General features: G+C 42.0%; 1 protein-coding gene across 2 annotated transcripts in view; it reads right to left on the bottom strand.

Moving 5' to 3' along the window:
• The window catches only part of rbfox3a (RNA binding fox-1 homolog 3a), a 482,298-nt gene that overhangs the window by 27,829 nt on the left and 433,125 nt on the right, over positions 1 to 21,344 (bottom strand). For both annotated transcript variants that reach the window (XM_063481807.1, XM_063481808.1), the window contains 4 exons: positions 18,335 to 18,388; positions 12,097 to 12,189; positions 9,920 to 9,980; positions 6,235 to 6,288 (listed from right to left, as the gene is read on the bottom strand). In XM_063481807.1, coding sequence (XP_063337877.1) covers positions 6,235 to 6,288; positions 9,920 to 9,980; positions 12,097 to 12,189; positions 18,335 to 18,388 — 262 coding nt within the window. The remainder of the gene's footprint in view (positions 1 to 6,234; positions 6,289 to 9,919; positions 9,981 to 12,096; positions 12,190 to 18,334; positions 18,389 to 21,344) is intronic.

Raw genomic sequence — 21,344 nt, 5'->3', positions numbered from 1 at the left:
GCTGGGTGCCGCGATCCGCTATTCTCGATGACGCTATGGTGAGAGAATTCCGCAGGCGGCACCCGGACAAGTTTAGTCGGTCGCCGGGAGGCTCCCGTTAAAGGTGGGGTACTGTCATGGTCCGACAGGCCTTGCCTGGCTGCCTGCCTGTGCGTTATTGTGTGCATGTTGCGCTCTCCCTTTCTCTCTCTCGCTCTCTCTCTCTCTCTCTCTCTCGTAAACGGGGTTGTTTACCTCCGAGCGGTGACGAGCATTCCCGAGAGTGTTCCCGCGCTGAGTCTGACCGCACCTGTTGTTGATCGGAGCCGACCAGCTGTAACTAATTAACCGCCATCTCCCGGGCTGCCTTCTTAACAGGGCGATCGAGCTTCAGTCAGCGCTGGATCATTGTGTGAAGCACGGTAGAGCAGCGCGGACGGGTTTTTTGTGGCAGTTAATGTCGAAGCCGAGGATTGCTTAGTGACTCTGCGTGTGTTTGTGTGTTTGCCGCTAGGAGGAAAACGGAGAGAGAGATCACGGGAGCTGGACTGCCTTTTGGGATTTCTGTTTGGAAGGAGTCACTACGTGTGTTTTCACTTTACGGCCACGAGCACTGCTAGGAGGAGAAGGAGGAGACCACACCGGGGCACCCCGTCACTACACATATATTTATTGAACTGCTGCACCTTTACCACACTGTAAATAAATCCACTGTCTTTTCCCTAAGGAGTCCTGCATTCGAGTCCTGTTTTCTACACCTACCCTGACAAAATAAATATAAAATTACAGAAAACGTTCTGGTAGTTCACTCCCCATTAAAAGTCCCCCCCCTATAGGCCCACTGTAAAAAACTAGAAACTTCTGTGGCAGATAGGAATGTTTCCATGTTTTACCATTGCTGTTGTTTAGTTTTTATTTAATGATGTAATATGTAATACGTAATACATGCAATGGTGGAGGTCTTTATCAACAGGAAATGCTGTAAAATGCACTTAAAATGTCTTTGCCGGGCCGATTCTGGGCCCCAGGCCTTGTGTTTGACACACCTGTTCTAGTCTAATGTGAGGACACCTGTCTGCAGCCCTGCCTTTATTTTAAGCCTAAATAGTAAATAAATGTATGAGTTGTAAAAGCATCCTCCCTGGTCTCAGGCCTTTTGAGTTGCTTCATGATTTTGGTCCATGTGTATTATTAAATGCTTTCTGTTTAGCTTCGGTGTTGCCCTTAAGCTTTTTGATTATTACTAGTTTAAATTTCCATCACCCCCAACTAGTCCCAGCAGATGGCTGCACCTCCTAGAGCCTGGTTCTGCTGGAGGTTTCTTCCCGTGCTTGCTCACAGGAGGTCGTTCGATTGTTGGGGTTTTCTCTCTGTTGTAGTTTCTTTATCTTATGATATAAAGCGCTTCGAGGTGACTGTTGTTGTCATTTGATTCAAATCAGTTTTATATAAATAAAATTGACCTGAGTTGCATTGAATGTTTGGTTCCAGATGGATGTTTGAGTGCCTGCCTGTGTGTTTTGGACCATGTAGATTTGTCATCAGAAGATTTAAATTTCACTTCACCAACGATGCACCCGGGAGAGAGACTTCAAAGAAGTATAAGAGGACAGAAGGTGTTGGATCTGTGTCCATGTCTGCAATAGAATAGAATTAAGCTTCACTCTGGTTTCGTTGAGTTTTTGGCTCCTCTCTCTATGTCAGGATTATTCGAGCACAGAGTGCTAGTTTTGTATTTCCTAGTGTTTTTGTTTTTCTCTTGAGGTTATTCTTTCTTTTCCCAGAGTTCCCTTTTTGTCATTTTTTGTGACTCTGTGCTCTCTGCAGTTCGTAGGTATCTTCTGGGTCATTTCCTGTTTTACCTTGACAGTTAGTCGTCTCTTGTGTCTTGCTTTGAATTTTGCTGCCCCCTAGTGATAGTTTCGATTCTCTACACATGTGCTGCGTTCTCCCATTCTTGAATTCAGTCTGGATCCACTTCAGAACTAAAACCTGCCTAACATACCTGTTAGACAGCCGTTAACTCAAAATGTTTATTATTTTTATTATTATTGTTGTTGTTTTACCAGGTTGTTATTTTTTATCACTTGTGCATTTAGTCTATAGGTCTTTACCAGGTAGATGAACTGCAAATTTGGACATTTCCTTGATGGTTTCATTTTTTCAGTCCTGGAAATTCTCACTGAAAAAAAAAAATATATAAAAAATATCCTGTAATTGTTATTAGAGGAGATCTGATCTTTTTGTCCTTCTTCTGCTTATAGCTGCTTCAACTAGGGGCTGTGGTAGCAGCGTCATCTGCCTTCATCTCCACCTCACACTAGTCCAAGCATGCATGCCCTCCTTCACTACATCCATGAACCTTCTCAGTGACCATCCTCTTTGCTTCCTGCCTGGCAGCATTTAAACTCCCCACTCCTGCCCTTCATTGTCCCATTGCCTCTGAACAGACAGAGGTGGGAGGTGGTCTTTCTCTAAATTTATTTAGCAGAACAAAATGCAAATGTGTTCTGTTGATGAATACATTTTACACAAAGATCAATTTAGACTTAAAAAACGAGTGCAGATCTGCAGAGCAATCTCTGCACAAACACTAGGGCTGCATTCATCATGTATCCTGAATAACTCGATTACAAAAAATCCCATATTTTTTTGCTGTGATGCTTCCTTTTTACACACGGCTCTGTAGTGCCGAGTGTTCACCATGTAAATTCGAGAATTTCTCTCAGATTTGCAACTGACAACAGACTTGCAATAGAAACACAACTATGAATAAAAAGCATGCCAACATTAAGCTCATGTGGCCCCAAGTTTTTTCAACAAAAAGACTGATAACACAACAGCAACAGTGATGATGACTCTGCCACAGTTCACTGTGGAGTCTGTCTACACACAGGACAAAAAGAAAAGAGGTGGAACCGTTACCGCGATGGTCACGTCATGTAAAGTGAAAGAAAACATATTTCTATTCAATTTTTATTTATACAGCGCCAAATCACAACAGCAGTCGCCTCAAGGCGCTTTATATTGTACAGTAGACCCTACAATAATACAGAGACAAACCCAACAATCATATGACCCCCTATGAGCAAGCACTTTGGCGACAGCGGGAAGGAAAAACTCCCTTTTAACAGGAAGAAACCTCCAGCAGAACCAGGCTCAGGGAGGGGCGGGGCCATCTGCTGCGATCTACTGTAAAGACCTGCGTTTTTTTTCTGTTTTGAATATTTATTATTGCTCATTAATAATAATTTCTCATCTGATTTCTCAATGGAAAAATTAATAGAACACTCAATACTTACTAAATGTATTGATAGTTGCAGCCCTAGGAAACACACACAGTGAGGAGCACCTCCAATTTTGCTGTACATGGATAATAATAAAACTATTCTATTCTATTCTATTCTACTCTACTCTACTCTTCTATCACTTTAGAATTTCTTTTTTTTTTTTATCAAATGCCAGACAGTCATAAAGGACACAGGTACACATAGAAATGATAGTCTCTTCTTTTTCGTTTTTATAACATTTAATAAACATAAATAACATAGATGGCATGAATACCCCCCACTCCCTCCCAATAATTTGAAGGTAAATATGTTACAGAAAGATGGATTAACCCATACAAAAAAAGAGAAAAAAACAAAAAAAACAAAAACCCCAAAACAAACAAAAACAAAAGAAATAACAAAAAAAAAAATCAACAATAAAGTGCTAGTGCTCATCCTTGTAGATTAATATTAACATTAATCAACATTAGTTAATATTGCTATTAATGACTACTTGCTCCTCGGTCGAAGTAAATTAATAATGCTGGAGTATCTTAAATGAAGTAGTCTTATGAGGTGGAGCAGCCCCTGCCGGCAATAGCAGAAGAATTTGTGCACGGTCATATGGTGGACTACAAAGAGATTTCTCGTGCTGGTAACTTTTCTAAGTATTTAAGTAACAGTTTCCATTAAGTAAAAAATGTATCTGACGAGCCTCTGAGGGAGAATTTGATCTTCTCCAGTTTTTGAAGTCCTAGGATGTCATGTAACCAGACTTTGATTAATGGTGGCTGAGATGATTTACACAACAAATTCTTCTTTGGGCAATAAGAGAAGTAAAGGCAATAAGGTTATTTTGGATAGCTGTGATACGAAGGTTATTTGGTGGTTTGCCAAAAATAGCAATATGTGGAGTCGGAGTTAAATTTATACCTTATATATCTGAAATTGTTTTGAAGAATTGATGCCAAAATTCAGACGCACACTGTGGAACCATCCTTCCACCTACACGACGGCGTACAAAGATCCTGCGTGATGTACCAAAGATTTCAAATTTTGATTCATCAGTCCATAAAACCTTCTTCCAGTCTTCAGTAGTCCAATGGTGGTGTTTCATGGCCCAGACAAGCCTCTGTGTCTTACTCTGACGTCTTAGCGATGGCTTTCTTGGTGCAGCTCGTCCTGTCAAACCTGAAGTTTTCTCTTCACAGCTGAAACTGAGACTTGCTTACTACGACCACTATAAAGCTGTGCTTGAAGCTGTTGTCCTGTGCGCTGCCATCACACAAGCTGTTAACTCTCAGAAACTTGTCCTCTGATTCAGTCGTAGATGAGGATAACAGGAGTTTTTCTGTTCACCTTGGTGAACTGTCATCTCCCAGAGCTCCTTTAACTTGTGGTGTACCTCAGGGGTCCATTTTAGGCCCCCTGCTGTTTATTTTGTATTTGCTCCCTCTGGGCGATGTGCTGCGCAAACATAATGTGTCCTTCCACATTTTTGCTGATGACATTCAGATCTACCTCCCTCTGAGGTTAGACTGTAAGGACTCTTTGCAGCCATTATTCTCCTGTCTGTCTGACGTTAAGACTTGGATGGCTCTTAACTTTCTACATCTAAATGAAAGTAAAACTGAAGTCATTGTGTTTGGGCTTCCTAAAGACCCTAACCCTTCCTTTGATTTTATGGGACCCCTAACTTCTGAATGTACTTCCTCCATTAAGAGCCTCGGTGTTACTTTTGACAGTGCTTTTAAATTTGATAAACAAATCAGCTCCGTAGTCAAGGGATCTTTTTATCACCTACGGATTTTAGCTAAAGTCAAGTCCTACCTGTGCAGGAACGATCTAGAAAGGGTGGTCCATGCTTTTATTACTTCACGGCTGGACTACTGTAACTCCCTTTATGCTGGTTTAGATCGTTCCTGTTTGCATCGCCTCCAACTGGTGCAGAACGCTGCTGCTCGCATGCTGACCGGTTCCAAAAAGAGAGACCACATCACTCCGGTCCTCTGCTCTCTCCACTGGCTCCCAGTTGCTTTTAGGATTGATTTAAAAATTTTACTGCTGGTTTTTAAGGTTCTTAACGGCACTGCACCTCCTTACCTGGCAGAGCTTCTTAGCATTTACTGCCCCAGGAGATCTTTGAGGTCAGCAGACTTGATGCTTTTAGATGTTCCCAGGTACAGATTGAAGACTAGGGGAGAGAGGGCTTTTGCTGTGGCTGCACCCAGACTGTGGAACAGTTTACCCCCTCACATCAGATTCTCCACAAGCCTAGGAACTTTTAAAACTGCTCTTAAAACTCACCTATTTTCATTGGCTTTTAGCAAGGTTTAACCTATTGTTTTTAATTTATTGATTTATCAGTGAGGTACTAATGTACCTGTGTTTTTATAGTATTTTATATTTGTATTTTATTGTACAGCACTTTGGTCAGCCTTGGTTGTTTTTAAATGTGCTTTATAAATAAACTTGACTTGACTTGACTTGAGTCGTGTCTTTGGGTCTGCAGACCTCTTCCTGTCACAGTTTGTTTCTCAGTGCGTTTGATGGTGAAGGAAACTGTACTCACTGACACTTTGACTTTCTTTGCAGAAACCACATCACTACCTTTATACCATTTCAAGCTATTCATTGGACTTGAATTGTGATAAATAAATGGAAAAACTACCACCACTGCTGCTAGCCAACTCTGGTTTATATATATGTTAGCCAAAACTTAAAGGAAGAGTGAAACACAGGTGCACACATACACACACCAGATTGCACATGCAAGATACAAAGCACACCCAAACCAACACTAAGTGAGTGCAGCTAGGCATGCATATATGGAAACAAAAATTTGTATTCTCTTTAGATTGGATTTAGCGGACAAGGTAGATGGTCACATACAGCTTTCATTAAAAAAACACATAAGGAAGTACATTAAAAAAAGGGTGGCTGGTGCTATATATGCTTGATCTCTGTATGATTTTTTTTCTTTTACCTGCATAAAATTCAGGACCATATACGGCTCCAACCATTGGATTCAGCTTCCAGCCTGCACAGGAGACACACATGCAAGCAAAACCGCACACACAGGATAAACGTTAGCGTTGCTGCATGAAGCTGTACCTCTCTGGGGCTGTATAACAAACCTTTTCCTTTGAATCACTTTGCTCTTATCTTTTGTAAGTGCAAATGCATCATTAATTAGAATCAGAATCACAACCCTTTAATTGTCATTAAACATCGCATGTTCAACAAAATTAGAAGCAACTCTCTGGTCGCAGCATTTAGAATAAAAAACAATAAAAAACAAATAATTGCTGACAATAAAAACAAATCTAAACAAACCAACTATACAGATGTGCAACGTTTATACAAATGTGTTGCTCTGAAATATTGCACTCGTCTTGTGTGGTGGTGATGCGTATGTTTATGTGTGTGTCCTACCCTGATTTACTCATTATTTTCACCAGTGAGAGTTCATGCCTCTGAAGTTCTCCAGAAACAACCAATCAGGGGCAGCCTTTTGTTTACCAAAGACAAATAAGAATGTCTGGCGGGAGTGATTAGTGGGCAGTCATGGGATGGTGATGAGGTCAAACATGTGAACAGCAGTACTGCACAGAAGGAACCTGGCTGTAGCACGGGGGGTAACGCAGGTTGTCTGCTGGTTGGAAGGTTAGTGGTTCAATCCCTGGTGCTAACCTCAAGGTGTTCTTTGTATCCACTGGAGTGTGATTTTTAGCTAGAAGGCACTTCCATAGAAATAAAAAGTGCTTCGGTGAATGAGGCAAGTTGTATAAAGTGCTTTGAGTGCTAATGCAGACTAGAAAAGCACTATTTAAGAAGCAGTCTATTTACCATTTTTTGCTCCGTTGATATGAACTATTCAGTCTTTTTCCAACCACAGTGAGAGCTTCGTTCGGATTGCAAGCAATAAGTTAAATCCTTTCTGCGAACACTCTGCCAGGACTGAGGTTCTGTTGCCTTCTCCAGGTGGAGGCCTCTCTGCTCTCACACCTGAGTGGTTCATAGCTGAGTGTCTGAGCGGAGTCATCACTCCAGGCCAGAGAGGAGCCGATACCCCAAGTGGAGTTTAAGTATTTTGCATTTCCTTCATGAGTGAGGGGAAAGGGGAGCGGGAGATTGACAGATTGATTGTGGCCATACCTGAAGCCACTGCATTGGTCTGTAGTGGTGAAGAGAAAGCTGAGCATGAAAGTGAAGCTGCTGATTTACTGGTCAAGCTACATTCCAACTGCCAACAATGACTACAAGCTGTTCAGCTGTGTGGAAGGCACTGTAGGACCCAATTGCAGGACTCCAAGACAACAGACTAACTTAAAGAGACAGCTTTATTGCTGTTATTCAGAAACTCTAAAAGAAATACAAAATACAAATACTCAGAAAAGGAAGAAACTCGGAACTTGGAACTAGAAAAATGTGGAAACTCTGAGGGAAAACTTGGAGGACACAGGGATACAAGAGGGAGAGCAAAGGAAGACTCAGACAACATACTGTTTACACAGCAGGTAAATGGATAATACAACTGAGAGGCACCAGGAATAAAGAACATGAACCGAAGACTGTGGAGCTCAAACATAAAACGAAGCACTACAAAAACAATCAAAAATTAGAAAAAACCCTAAAACATCCCAAAAACTCAAAAATCTGAGTCAATGATCCACAGACCATGAGAGCTTTGGAAAGTGGCCAAAACAATTAGATTTCAGATTAAAGTGGAAAAAATTAATTTTCTCTGAAGAGTGGCTGAGCTCTTTCTTAGCAAGAGTGTGATGAGTTCAGTCATTTTGGAGGGACTTAAACAGTACGACTGTTTGGGGATCTGACCAGACAATCTTCCTTGGCACCTCCTAAGTGGCATGTCCTACTGGGACTACCATAACTCTCGGCTGGCTTTGGAATGCCTCAGCAGCTTCCCGTTTGAGCTGGAGGAGGTAGTTGGTGAGAGGGAGATGGACTTCCCTGTTTGCTGTCCCTGTGATCCAAACATGGAGTAGAAAATGGATGGATGGATTGTACAGAGAACTTTCTTATCTGGACTGTCATAAACATTATCACTCTGCCTCCAGATGGCAGCATTATAAGTATTCTTTATGTGGTGTAAGGTAATAAACAATCAGTTAACTCAGTAACCCTAACTCTTGGTAAATTTTCCTCTTCTTTGTTTTTCTTTATCAAAAATGTCATCTTTCTTTCATGTTCTGAATGAAAAAAGAAAAAGTAATTATTGTACACAAAGTTAATTTGCTAAAAAGAAAGACATTCAGGGTGACTGATTGTAGCGCAGGAAGTAGATGAGGTTGCTGGTTCAAACCCTGGCTGCCCCCAGTCTGCATGCCAAATATGCTTGAATAAGATAGTAACCCCTCTGATGCATCTGATCGAACTGTAGACTTTACAAACAGTGGATGGTCCTCTAGAGCAAAGGTGTCAAACTCCTCGAAGAAAATTAGTAGGTCATTAGCAAGACTCTATAGAACCTGACTGCATGCTGCAGGGCCAACTCCAAACCCTACTCAAGTAAATTTAAATACATTTAAGTAAATGTTAAGTGTTTGGAAAATGTACTTCTAAAAGTACTTTTATTGCACCATGTTCATTCAGTCATGAGCTGCTGTAACATGGATCAAATGGCTGAACTGTCACCTCAGCATGCAGTCAGGTTCTATAGAGTCTTGTAAATGACCTACTAATTTAATTAGATGTGTTGCAGCAGGGACACATGGAAAAGTTTCAGGACACCGGCCCTCGAGCACTGGAGTTCGACAGCTGTGATCTAGACAAACACTGTGCAAACCCCACCTCCCCCACCGCCGCCCCAGCATACATGCTGGAAGTGTTCTGCAACACATGGTGATCCAAAGCCACACACATTGATGGTAATTGGTAATGTGAAGTGGGCTTGATAGCAAAAAACTTTGAGGTGACAGACTGAATAGACTACCAACAAAGATGTGTATGTGTGTCAGTGTGTGATGACAGGGCTCATTTTCTATGGCTCTGCACTCACAAATAGGACAGAGGTGTGGTGAATCTATAGAGGTACTAACACGTCTGACCACTTACCCCCCCCTATCTGCTTTCTTTTCAGTACTTTCTCCTTCCATCATCACAAAAGTGTGTGTAAGGGATGGAGGAGAGAAGCATATACCCTAAAGGCCCTTCTCTCCCTGTTTACCAATGAGTCCTGGCTCTTTTTATTGGCTCTATTCCTTTATCCGTTCACTGTGTCATCTATCACAGCATCATGCTGTGTACCACATTCTCCTTCTCCATCTACTTGAAATCCCTCCTCTCAGCTCTGATGGCCCGTTCTCTTTGCTGCTCTTTTCTTTTACCTTTTTACCGTCCATACGTGCCTTAGATTTCAGTTTGCTATTTGTGTGATGTTTAATGCAAAATGTAATGCCTCTTGACAAATATTGGTTTTATTAATCAAATGTTAATCGGTTTGGCATTAAGGCACAATCTGGTGCCTATTTGTATCTTTTAACCTTCATTCCACTCAAGCTTAGTCTATGAAAGTGTAGGCTAATTGTTTACTTCTCCTCTTAAACAGCTCAAAAAGTTTCTTGTTAAAAAAAGTGAAGAAAATACAGAGAAGTCATGATAAGGAGAAGAAGACATGGGAGTGGTAAAACAATGAATGGAAACTTTACCATTTGTGTAAGGGTTTGCCATCTTTTTGTTGGTCATTACTCTGGCGGTGGCATTGTTCACCTGTCAGCAGACAAAAAAAAGGTGTATAATAAGACAGTGTAAGATACACAAAATTGAGCATACACAAAAAAAGCAAAAACTGAGCTTACAATTAATAACTGCTAATATAACCACTCTCCATGCAATGCTGGTATTTTGTCAATTCAACAAGTGAGGGTACATGCACTCAGTCTAATTGAAAGAATCAATCATAACATTCAACATCAGATAAAGAAAAATAAAAAATATAAAATTTATAAAACAAATTGTTGTTTCAATGTCATATCTTAAAATATTTTGGGGTTATTTATGTTTCAAAATGCAGTTTCCAGAATAATGTTAGTGTTCCTGTTTCTCTGATCTGCATGCTGCTAATTCCACCGCTTTGTAATACTATACAACATCTGACTTATATTTCTTTAGAAGGATATAACTCGGATGTGCGTGAATGAAGAGCGCACTTATGAATATGGAAATTAGTCCCCTGTTCTATCCCCACTAACCTGTCAACTGATCACATACGTCTGACTGTCTCAACAGTATTAGGCTGCTCCACACAACAAAACCTGTAATGCTGGACTATGTTCAACCCTGAAAACTAATTCTGAAGAGGAAAACGGATGTTTATGACTCAGTGCTGGCATTATACACATTACAGTAACCCGTGGTTGTTAGCTGTTTCATTATGTATCTTCTAGTTCAAAAAAAAACAAACTGTAATGACAGGGTAACAAGATGGAAACAAAATTAAAGCCTGAATATCATCTTTTACCTGGTTCCATTTCTATCTAAGAGCATAACAAGTTGAACTTGGCCTTGCCCTCGTACACCCTTCATGCAACTGCCTGAATATCAGTTACGAGTATTTGCGACAAACTGGATGTAAATTGACACATTTTCCAGGTCAGTATTTTCAAAGTAGAAGAACTTCCCGTTTAGACATTAGTCTTAAATATTTTAAAACTGAAACTTAAACTTGAGGTGCCAAGGATAAGGAATCTCCAAAAGTTGATTCTGTTCATCTGGACGTAGCGTTTTGTGGGAGAAACGTTTCGTCACTCATCCAGGTGACTTCTTCAGTCTCAGCTGACTGCAGGTTTCAATCTTATAAACAGTACATTTGCATAATGACTGAAACCAGCCCACTGAAGGAACAATGGGCTGGGAGGTCAGTTCCTTAATCTTAATTATGCAAATTCTCATGACCATTGATCAACAACCACTGACCAAAACCCACTGATCAAAACCCACTGATCAAAGACCATATGTACCCTTAGGAGGGGGCCTAAGGGTACATCTGTCACCATCTTACAATGCTGTGATTGCAGCCATTCCCCAACTCTCTGTGAATGGTACTCATGGCCATTGATCAGTGGGTTTTGATCAGTGGGTTTTGATCAGTGGGTTTTGGTCAGGGGTTGTTGATCAATGGTCATGAGAATTTGCATAATTATGATGAAGGAACTGACCTCCCAGCCCATTGTTCCTTCAGTGGGCTGGTTTCAGTCATTATACAAATGTCCTGTTTATAAGATTGAAACCTGCAGTCAGCTGAGGCTGAAGAAGTCACCTGGATGATGACAAAACGTTTCTCCCACAAAACGCTACGTCCAGATGAACAGAATCAACTTTTGGAGATTTACTTTCCTGGATGATTGAGAATGCATCAAGACAAGGATAAGGAACTACCGGAGAATAGTTTTAACAAGGAGCAAAGGACTAGCAGTGGGAAAGAGTCCAGCTGTAAAATACATATTTCTAACTTAAATAAAACACAAACACATAAAACAAAGAAAACAAAGAAAAAACTCATGCACATGCCACAGGCACAAGTATACGTGAGAAAAGAGGAGGCAAAATGTATCAAAAACACTACCACAGTGCTGAATCGGTGTCTTTCTCACACACGCACACTTACGGATCAGGTTCAGCATGCAGCGTTCAAGGTGCAGCAGGCAGGGAGAGAGGTGGAGGAAATGATGAAAGAAAAGAAGAAAGGGGTGGAGTAAGTGAGGAAAGTGGGGAGTATGTCAGGAAATATTAGGCAAGCGAAAAAGGGAAAGAGATTCAAGGGGAGGAGAAGGGGACCAGCAGAAGAGGGGGAAAGGAGTAAAGGGAGACAGGAAGAGGAAAGCACCTCTATTTTTCGTCCCTCTACGATTGTACCATTTAGTTTCTCCCGTGCATGGTCAGCATCTGCACTGGTTTCAAATGTTACAAACCCAAAACCCTGCAGTGGCCAGGAGGTGGGGTTGAAAAATCAAGCAACAAAAGAAGGACGTCCAGAAGTAAGATGATGAAACAAACAGGGGAAGATAGAGAGAAGAAAAAGACATAAAGGACAGATGAGAGAGCTTCAGGTCTGAATCACGCAGAAAAGCCAGAGAGATGTCACGCTGATCACACAAATATGGGAAACAGCTGGAGTTACACTAAAGAAAGGTGGAAACACAGGACTTAGATGTTCATATCATTATATATATTTGTGTGGTTGTGCGTGTGTGTTTGTGTGTACACGCGTATGTGCGCATAGTTCTGTTCACTTCATTTCAATTTTACTTATATAGTGTCAAATCACCACAACCGTTGTCTTGAGGTGTCCAAAAATAGAGATAAAACAGAGAAAACCCCAACAATCATATCACCCCCCATGAGCAAGAGCTTTGGCGGCAGTGAGAAGGAAAAACTCCCTATGCACAGGAAGAAACCTCCAGCAGAACCAGACTCAGGGAGGGGCGGCCATCTGGCACGACTGCTTGGTTGTGAGGGGAGAAAGACAGAACAAAAACATGGTGTGGAAAAGAGCCAGAGATTAATAATAACTAATGATTAAATTCAGAGTGATGTGTAAGCACATAGTGAGTAAAATGATGAATTAAAAAGAAACAGTGCATCATAGGATGCCCCTAACAGCATAGCCCTATTGCAGTGTAACTAAAGGAGGGTTCAAGGTCACCTAATCCAGGCCTAACCTAAAGTTTTATCAAAAATGAAAGGTTTAAATTCAATCGTAAAAGTAGAGAAGATGTCTGTCTCCTGAATCCAAAGTGGGAGCTGGTATCACAGAAGAGGGGCCTCAATGTCATGCTTAGTCTTGTGGCAGGCAGGATGTAGGACCCAAATGCAGGACTCTAGACAAGTGGGGATGAACTAAAGGAGGCAGCTTTATTGAGCTGTGAAAAACTCAAATACTAAATACAAGAAACAAAGCATAACACCTAGAAACTAGGAAACCAAGAACCCAGGAAACTAGAAAACTAGAGTTGACGAGAAACAACAATGGAAACCAGGAGCACGGAGAAACATGCAGCAATGTGAGGTAATGATACGACAAAGGGCAGAGGAAAACACAGGGCTTAAATACACAAGGGAGTAATGAGGGAATGAGACACAGGTGAAGAGAACAGCTGGTAATCACACATAACGAGAAGGAGGGGAAGCAAAAGTGAAAACAGTGAGTATGGAATGCCAGACTGTCAAAGTAAACCAGGAAACATGAGACAGCACAAAGACGCAGACTTGACACTGAGACATGGAGACATGACAGACTGGGGACACATGGAGACAAGCGTGACGGGACATAAAACGTGCAACATGGAAAGGCATAGTAACAGAAACCTAAAGACTAGAAACTAACATACACGAAGAACAATAAGAACCAAACCCATGAATAACACTAAATCAAAGAATATAAATTAATCAAAACACACAACACTGGGTCACAGACACAGTACCGTGACACTGAAAACTGAAGGCTCTGCCTCCCATTCTACTTTTAAACACTCCTGGAACCACATATAAGACCACAGTCTGAAGCGAAGTGCTCTGTTGGGGTGATATGGTATTATGAGGTCAATGCGATGAGAAGAATTTTAAATTCAATTCTGGATTTATAAGTGAGCCAATGAAGATAAGTCAGTATAGGAGAAATATGCTCTGTCTTTGAGTTCCTGTCAGTATTCTTTCTGTAACATTTTAGATCAACTGATGTTTATTAGACAGATATGATTCCAACCACCACGACACAGTACCTTTAATACCTACAGCGTGCTCTAATTGCAGAAATAAAATATAGTCGACAGTATGGAACGTTGCACTGAGGTCTAGCAGGACAAGCACAGAGATGAGTCCACTGTCAGAGGCCATAAGAAGATCATTTGTAACCTTCACTAAAGCTGTTTCTGTGCTGTGATGAGCTCTGAAACCTGACTGAAACTCTTCAAATAAGCCATTCCTCTGCAGATGATCTGTTAGCTGTTTGACAACTACTCTTTCAAGGATGTTTGATATGAAAGGAAGGTTGGAGATTGGCCTATAATTAGCTAAGACTGCTGGGTCTAGAGATGCTTTTTAAGTAAAGGTTTCAATGCTGCCAGTAACGGTAGGACTTCTTTGAGCAATCTGGCAGGATTGGGGTCTAAAAGACATGTTGATGGATTAGAGGAACTAATTAGTGAAGTTAACTCAGAAACATTTTAATTTTGTTTGTGAAGACGAAAAGAGCAATTCAAATCTTCCTGGTGGAAGAGAGGGTTATTTCTCTGCGCCTTTGGGTTGGGGAACGGGTTCTGACGGTCGTCTGTGCTTATCAGCGAACGATGGTTCAGAGTACCCGTCCTTCTTGGACTCCCTCGGCAGGGTGCTGGAGGCTCCACATGAGGAGTCTGTTGTCCCACTGTGAGAGTTCAAAGCTCATGTGGGCAATAACAGTGAGTCCTGGGGGGACATGACTGGGAGAATTGGCCTGCCAGATCTGAACCTGAGCGGTGTTTTGTTACTTCTGCACAAACCACAGTTTGTCCACAACAAACACCATGTTTGAGCATGAGGGTTTTCATAAGTACATGTGGCAACCGGACACTCTAGGCCGCAGGTTAATGATCAATTTTGTAATTGTATCATCAGATCTGGGGCCATATGTTCTGGACACTCAGGTAAAGAGAGGGGCTGAGCTGTCAACTGATCACCACCTGGTGGGGAGTTGGATCAGGTGGCAGAGGAGGATGCCAGACAGACCTGGTGTGCCTAAACGTATAGTGAGGTGTGAGGAGTGAGTCAGTGCCTGTCGTGGTGACAACCACTGAACCAAATGGTGGACACCAGAGTTGAAGAGAGCCACCAGACTGAAGAAGGAACCTATTGGGCTTGGTTAGCCTGTGGGACTTTGGAGGCAGCTGATAGGTACTGACAGGCCAAGCGGAACGCTGCTTGGGCAGTAGCTGAAGCAAAAACTCGTGTGTGGGAGGAGTTTGGAGAGGCCATGTAAAAGGCTGCCTCAAAGAGATTCTGACAAACTGTCAGGCAACTCAGGAGGGGAAAGGACTATATAGTGCGGAGTGCTGTGTGGAGCGCAGCTGAGTTCAACTGAGAACATTGTTGGGCAGTGTGAGGAACACTTCACGGATCGAGATCCCACTGGCACATCTTATGTGGAGGAAGTAGAGTCTGGGGACAAGAAGGACAAGTCGTCTGTCTCTGGGGGTGAGGTCACTGAGGCAGTTACACAACCCCTTGGTGGCAGAGCCCCTGGGGTGGATGAGGTTTGACCTAAATTCCTGAACGCCCTGGATGTTGTAGGGCTGTTTTAATTGACATGCCTCTACAATGTTGAGTGGAGATCAGGGGTGGTACCTCTGGATTGGCAGACCTTCTTTAAGAAGGGTGGGTGTGTGCCAACTACGGGGGGATCACACTCCTCAGCCTCCCCTGGGAAAGTCAATGCCAGGGTGCAGGAAAGGAGTGTCCATCCGTTAATCGAACCTTGGATACAGGAGGAACAATGCGGTTTTCATCCTTGTCGTGTAATACTGGAAGAACTCTTTATCCTCTCAAGGATACTTGAGGGTGCATGGAAGTTTGCCCAGCCAGTCTACATGTGTTTTGTGGACTTTCAAAATGCATTCAACCATGCCCCTCGGAGTGTCCTGTAGGAGGAGCTTTGACAGTATGGGGTGTCTGTCCCATTGTTATGGGCCATTCAATCCTTATACAGAAAGGCTAGAAAGGCTTCCACTTGGGTGGTTTCAGAATCTCATCTCTGCTTTTTGCAGACGATGTGGTTCTGTTGGCTTCATCAGGCGATGGCCATTCACAGCCGACTGTGAAGCAGTAGGAATGAGAATCAGCACCTCCAAATCTGAGGCCATGGTCCTCAGCTGGAAAAGGGACAAGTTCCTGCCCCAAGTGGAGGAGTTTAAGGATATTGGGGTCTTGTTCACAAGTAACAGGAGAACAGGAGATTGATAGACAGACTGGTGCTGTGGCTGCAGTGATGTCCGTCGTTTTGTAGAGAGAGCTGAGTGTAAAAGTGAAGCTCTCAATTTACCGGTCAATCTACGTCCCTACCCTCACCTCTGATCACGAGCTGAGGGTAATGGTGGAAAGAACAAGATCGCAGATACAAGCGGTGGAAATGAGCTTCCTCTGAAGGGTGGCTGGCCTCTCCATTAGAGATAGGGTGAGGAGTTCGGCCATGCGGGAGGGGCTCAGAGTAGAGCTGCTGCTCCTCCACATTGAAAGGAGCAGTTGAGGTGGTTCAGGCATGTGACAGGGATGCCTCCTGGGCACCTCTTGCGTAAGGTGTTCAGGGCAAGTCTCACCGGGAGGAGGCCCCGGGGCAGACCCAGGACATGCCGGAGAGATTATATCTCTCGGCTGGCCTGGGAACACCTTGTACCATACCACCACATTAAAGGAATGCTTGGCTCAACAGAGCTCCGAGTTTTGTGTCAGTCAGACAGTGCTGAAGAGAAACCGATCAATGGTACTTGAAATTGTACTTGCTCATAGGTGCTCAAATGATAATTGAGATTCTCTCTCCAATAGTGTAGGCTCTTTCTCTTGCAATCAAAAGCGCTGTGAGAAAACTTTTGTTGTCAAAAGGTGCAATATAAATAAAACCGAAGTGAACCTGAAGCTCCACCTTTAGATTTAGACCAGGGGTGTCAAACTCATTTTACATTGCGAGTCACATTTAGCCCACTTTGATCTCAAGCAGGCCGGACTAGTGAAACTCCTTTTTCTGTCAGTGCAAAACAACAGTATTTCTACATGATGAAGGAAAATTTGCTATGACAAAGAAGGAAATCTTCAGCACGACTCTTTGAACTTTAACTGTACAAAATAAATGTTTAAAATTACAGAACAAGTTTTGGTAGCTCATTGCCCGGACTATCCAGGTTTTTGTTTTTATTTTTATTTTTTTTTGTAGTTGTAAAAAAAAAAAGAGACATTTCAATAGAAACTTTTCTGTTTTTGCACAAAGTTACAGAGTTTTTATTAGGGACAGAGCTAAGTGTTTTTTAATTTGGCATAATTTGCGAAAGTTGAAATTTCTTTGGTGTTTAATAGCAGAAATGAGTCTTTCTTGTCAGATGTAATTTCTGGGGGACAAAAAGAGCGACTGACAACACTGCACACAGCAGTGGATTGGTGCGTATTAAGCAAGCAAATAATGCAGAAAATAAAGATTTTTGGCGGGAATTAAGCTGAGAGATAGAGCTGTGCAGGAATTTATTGAGGGGAAAGGAAGAAAGCAAAACTAAGAATGAATTCATTACAATGTTATTCAGAGATGAAGTGTAGTTTTGATCTTCTTTGCTGCTGGTTCAGTGAAACCTGCAGTTTCAGAATCAGTAAAATGTCAGCACCTGACTGCATGTCCATGTGTGTTTTGCCGCGCTTTGCGTTTACATCTTCTTGCAGAATCTGTTTACCTGCTCTTTAATCATTTGCTGTTTTAGCTGTTTGGTGGTTGTTGACATGGTTTTGTGGGCTTTTAGCTGAGATTCTGATGCTTCTGTGGATATCACACATGTCTATATTGGAATAACAGATCTGACGGTTCATCCTGTTAAACCACATGTTCTCGCTTTCACCTCGCTATCGAGGTTGGGTTAGACAATCCAGTGTTAGGAATACATATGGACTAATAGGCTGCTTTCAGTGCTTCTAGGGCCAGTGTGCAGTGACTGGTTTGTAGTCTGTACAATTAAATCGAGAAAAGAATAAAAAATCATATTAACCCATTGGCTAACAAATGTGTCAGCACACTAGGCAAATGCGCAGTATACAAGATTACCAGTCCAGGCCTGCCATGACACGAAGAATACTAGAATCCTACTGTCATCTTAAAAAATAGCAAAGATTCATTGTTTGTCAAAATGTACGGCAGGTAAGTAAAGTGCAGAAGCCGCCCAGAGAAACATGTCGCTGATAGGACAGTAATTACTGTTAGGCAGCAGGAATGAGCTGTGATGACAATGAGAGAAGTGAAGGACTGCAAGAGAAACGCAGGAAACGGGACAAATACAATCAGCAGGAACATTTTGTTTGTTTGAGGTGTGTTCATGAACGTTTTATTACATTGCACTTACCTTGGAGCCTCGTTCATTAAAAATAATCTCCACGTCTAAAATCTTTCCAAATTGCTGAAGAAGGTGGGCAGGGCATAAAGACAGAGAAAGAAAGAGGGAGAAAATAATTAGACTATAACACAAGAAATACTTTATTTATGGTTAGGAAAATCCCCTACTGCTTTCTCCAGCTTGAAAATTAAGTATTTTAAAACCATCTTTAAAAAAAGAAGATAAGTAGTCTGTACCAATAATAGCATTAGTAAAGTATCCATTCACTAGTGCTGTTTAAAGATGTGTTTGGCTGATCATAGTAATAAAGAGGTTTGAGTGAATATTAGGGGTGCAACGATACACAAAATTCACGGTTCGATATTTTTTCGATACAAAAAAATGTTCATGCTTTTTTAATTTGTCATTTATTAAAATTATAAATATATATTTTAACTCAAAAGTACAGTTTTTAAATGTAATGTTGCTGAAACGACAAAGTAATAAAAAAATAAATATCTGATGGAGAAATCCCTCATCTTTGGAAAAGAGAGTTTATTACAGAGAAATGGCTCTTTCCAAAATAAAAGCTATACTATACGCTTCTTCTGGGGTATACTCTCAGCAGCATATTAAACATATCAGGTCCCCATAAGGAGAATCATGTGCTAACGGCTGTCTAAATGACTCGGGTAAAGTTTGTAGCATGCGTGCTTGTTGTTTTTGTCTGCTTCCACTTGTCTTTGCACTAGGATGATGTCGGAGTAAATGTGCAGTCATATTCGTTGTGTTCCCACTAGTGCTGTCAGCGTTAATCTGAAATGACGTTAACGCCACAACACGGCAAATCTCCGTTAACGAGCTACCGCGGATCGCCCCGTGTGTGGGGCTGGACAGCGTCAACACGTTAACGAGCAAACTGCGCTAACGCAGTAGTTCCCACCCATGTAATTGAGCATTGCGTGGCACATCCGACATACTGTTTTACTTTTGTCCATGACGCGCTTACCTTCAGGGTCATACTTCACATGAAGACCAAAATAGTTCCAAAGGCCAGATCTGAATGAGGGTGGGGGAGGTTCAATTTGCCATGTTGCAACGAGCTGAACTTCTGTCTTGCTAGCTTGCGCTGCGCTCAGTGGATCTGCGCTCGACAGTGCAGCCTAGGCGGAGTAGTCGAACGCAGATCCATTGAGATCTCAACACAGACAGCATCGTCAGAAGAAAAGTTGATAAAATAAATTTAAAATTTTGTATTGTTCGATACACATGCGTACCGAACCGAAAGCACTGTATCGAACGGTTCAATATCGATACGAGTATCGTTGCACCCCTAATGAATATGTCTGCACACAAGAAAAATGAGCACTATGGGAAGGTAGTAGGCAGTTGAGTAGCAACATCCCATCATGGCTATTTGTTTTCTTAGTATGCATACCACCACTGCAACTGCCTGCCAGATCTCACCTAATCATGCATTTGGCTTCTACAGCTTCCCACATAGCAAAATTGGTATGGCCCGGATCTGGCCCACACAATGTGCTTACACATGGTCCAAATACGGCAAAGAATGACTGCCCTTTGGTGGCCCAGATCTGGTTTGCCAGAGGTGACCCACACTGGCACAAGGCCAGTTGCAGACACAGTTTCAGCTCTGGCCCCAGATGTCAGCCTAATGTGTGCCTTAATCAAGCCATGTAATAACAACATGTGCCGGAACATAATAGTACAAAAGTAACATGATGAAACTCTGTTCAGACAGTGAATGGACTGATTCTTATATAACGCTTTTCTACTCTCACAAATTACTCATAGTACTATATACAACATGCCACATTCACCCAAACACACACTTTCGCTAAACTGAGTGCTTCCTAACTACATTCATACACATTCAGACTCTTGACATGCAAACTAGAGGAGTCAGGGATTGAACCACAAACCTTCCAATCAGTAGGTGACCTGCTCTACCACCTGAGCTACAGCTACCGGGTAGTAAACATGAGTAAGCCCTCACTAGGTTTTGGATAAAGTGTACACTCACAAACCTGTCAAACCTGCATTTGAAACGTTGGCTACCATAGCAGTATAGTATTACAACATGGCATTTGGGTCTTCTAACTAAAATAGGAAAATAGGAACATAAATAGTGCCATCATTGCCAGACCTGGCCCACATCTGGTTGACATACACCCTGCCATGACACCAGTCAGTCAGCAGTGCCAGCTCGATGCCAGATCCAGGGAAGACCTGTTTGCTATGAGCCTGGGCCACATACACCAAACCACAATCAGGCCAGATGTGGCATGCCATCACATAAACAGTGCCATCTACGCCAGGCCTGGCCCACATCTGGATGACATATCACTTACCATGCCAGAAGTCAGCCAGCAGTGCCGGCTTGACACCAGGTTCGGGCCACACCTGTCTGCTATGTGGGTTATCTTTAGATCTAAGTAATAGTTTTAATTAGCTCCATATTTCATTTTATTTGGCTAATTGCTGTGAACTGAGTGCTACACACTCCAACACACTGATGTCTGTGGTGAGTGTGAGACTGTCAGAAATATAAATACACTAAACATGTAAACACACCAGTATCTGCAGCAGGAACAACTGTAATTTGATTTATTCTTGGCTAGGTTATACAAAAGTGAGTTAGGAAAACATGCAATTAATTTGAACTGTAAAGTATTTTGGGCTGATTCATGGGCCATGACCAATCCAGTACAATAGAATTCTAAACCACTTTTTAAAAACAACAGTGGACAAAATGCTGTACAAAGCACCAAAAGAACACAAGGCAAAGCAACACAAACAATAATAAATACAAGGTAAGATCACACCACTCGTTCTTAAGATGTGCTTTAAAAATAGGCCAGGGCCGTCTTAACATGGGGAGGAAGGTAACTCCAACGTTTAGGGGCTATAGCTAAAAACGATCAACTGTCCTTGCTTTTTAGTTAAGGTTTTGGGACTGCCAGGAGCAGCTGGATCGTATGGAGTCAGGAAGATATATAGTGTGGTACTCATCCATTAA

The sequence above is a fragment of the Pelmatolapia mariae genome, linkage group LG8 (genome assembly GCF_036321145.2).
Source record: "Pelmatolapia mariae isolate MD_Pm_ZW linkage group LG8, Pm_UMD_F_2, whole genome shotgun sequence".
NCBI classification, from domain to species: Eukaryota; Metazoa; Chordata; class Actinopteri; order Cichliformes; family Cichlidae; genus Pelmatolapia; species Pelmatolapia mariae.
The sequence above is the reverse complement of the archived record's forward strand: the minus strand, read 5'-3'. Positions and strand labels throughout refer to the sequence as shown.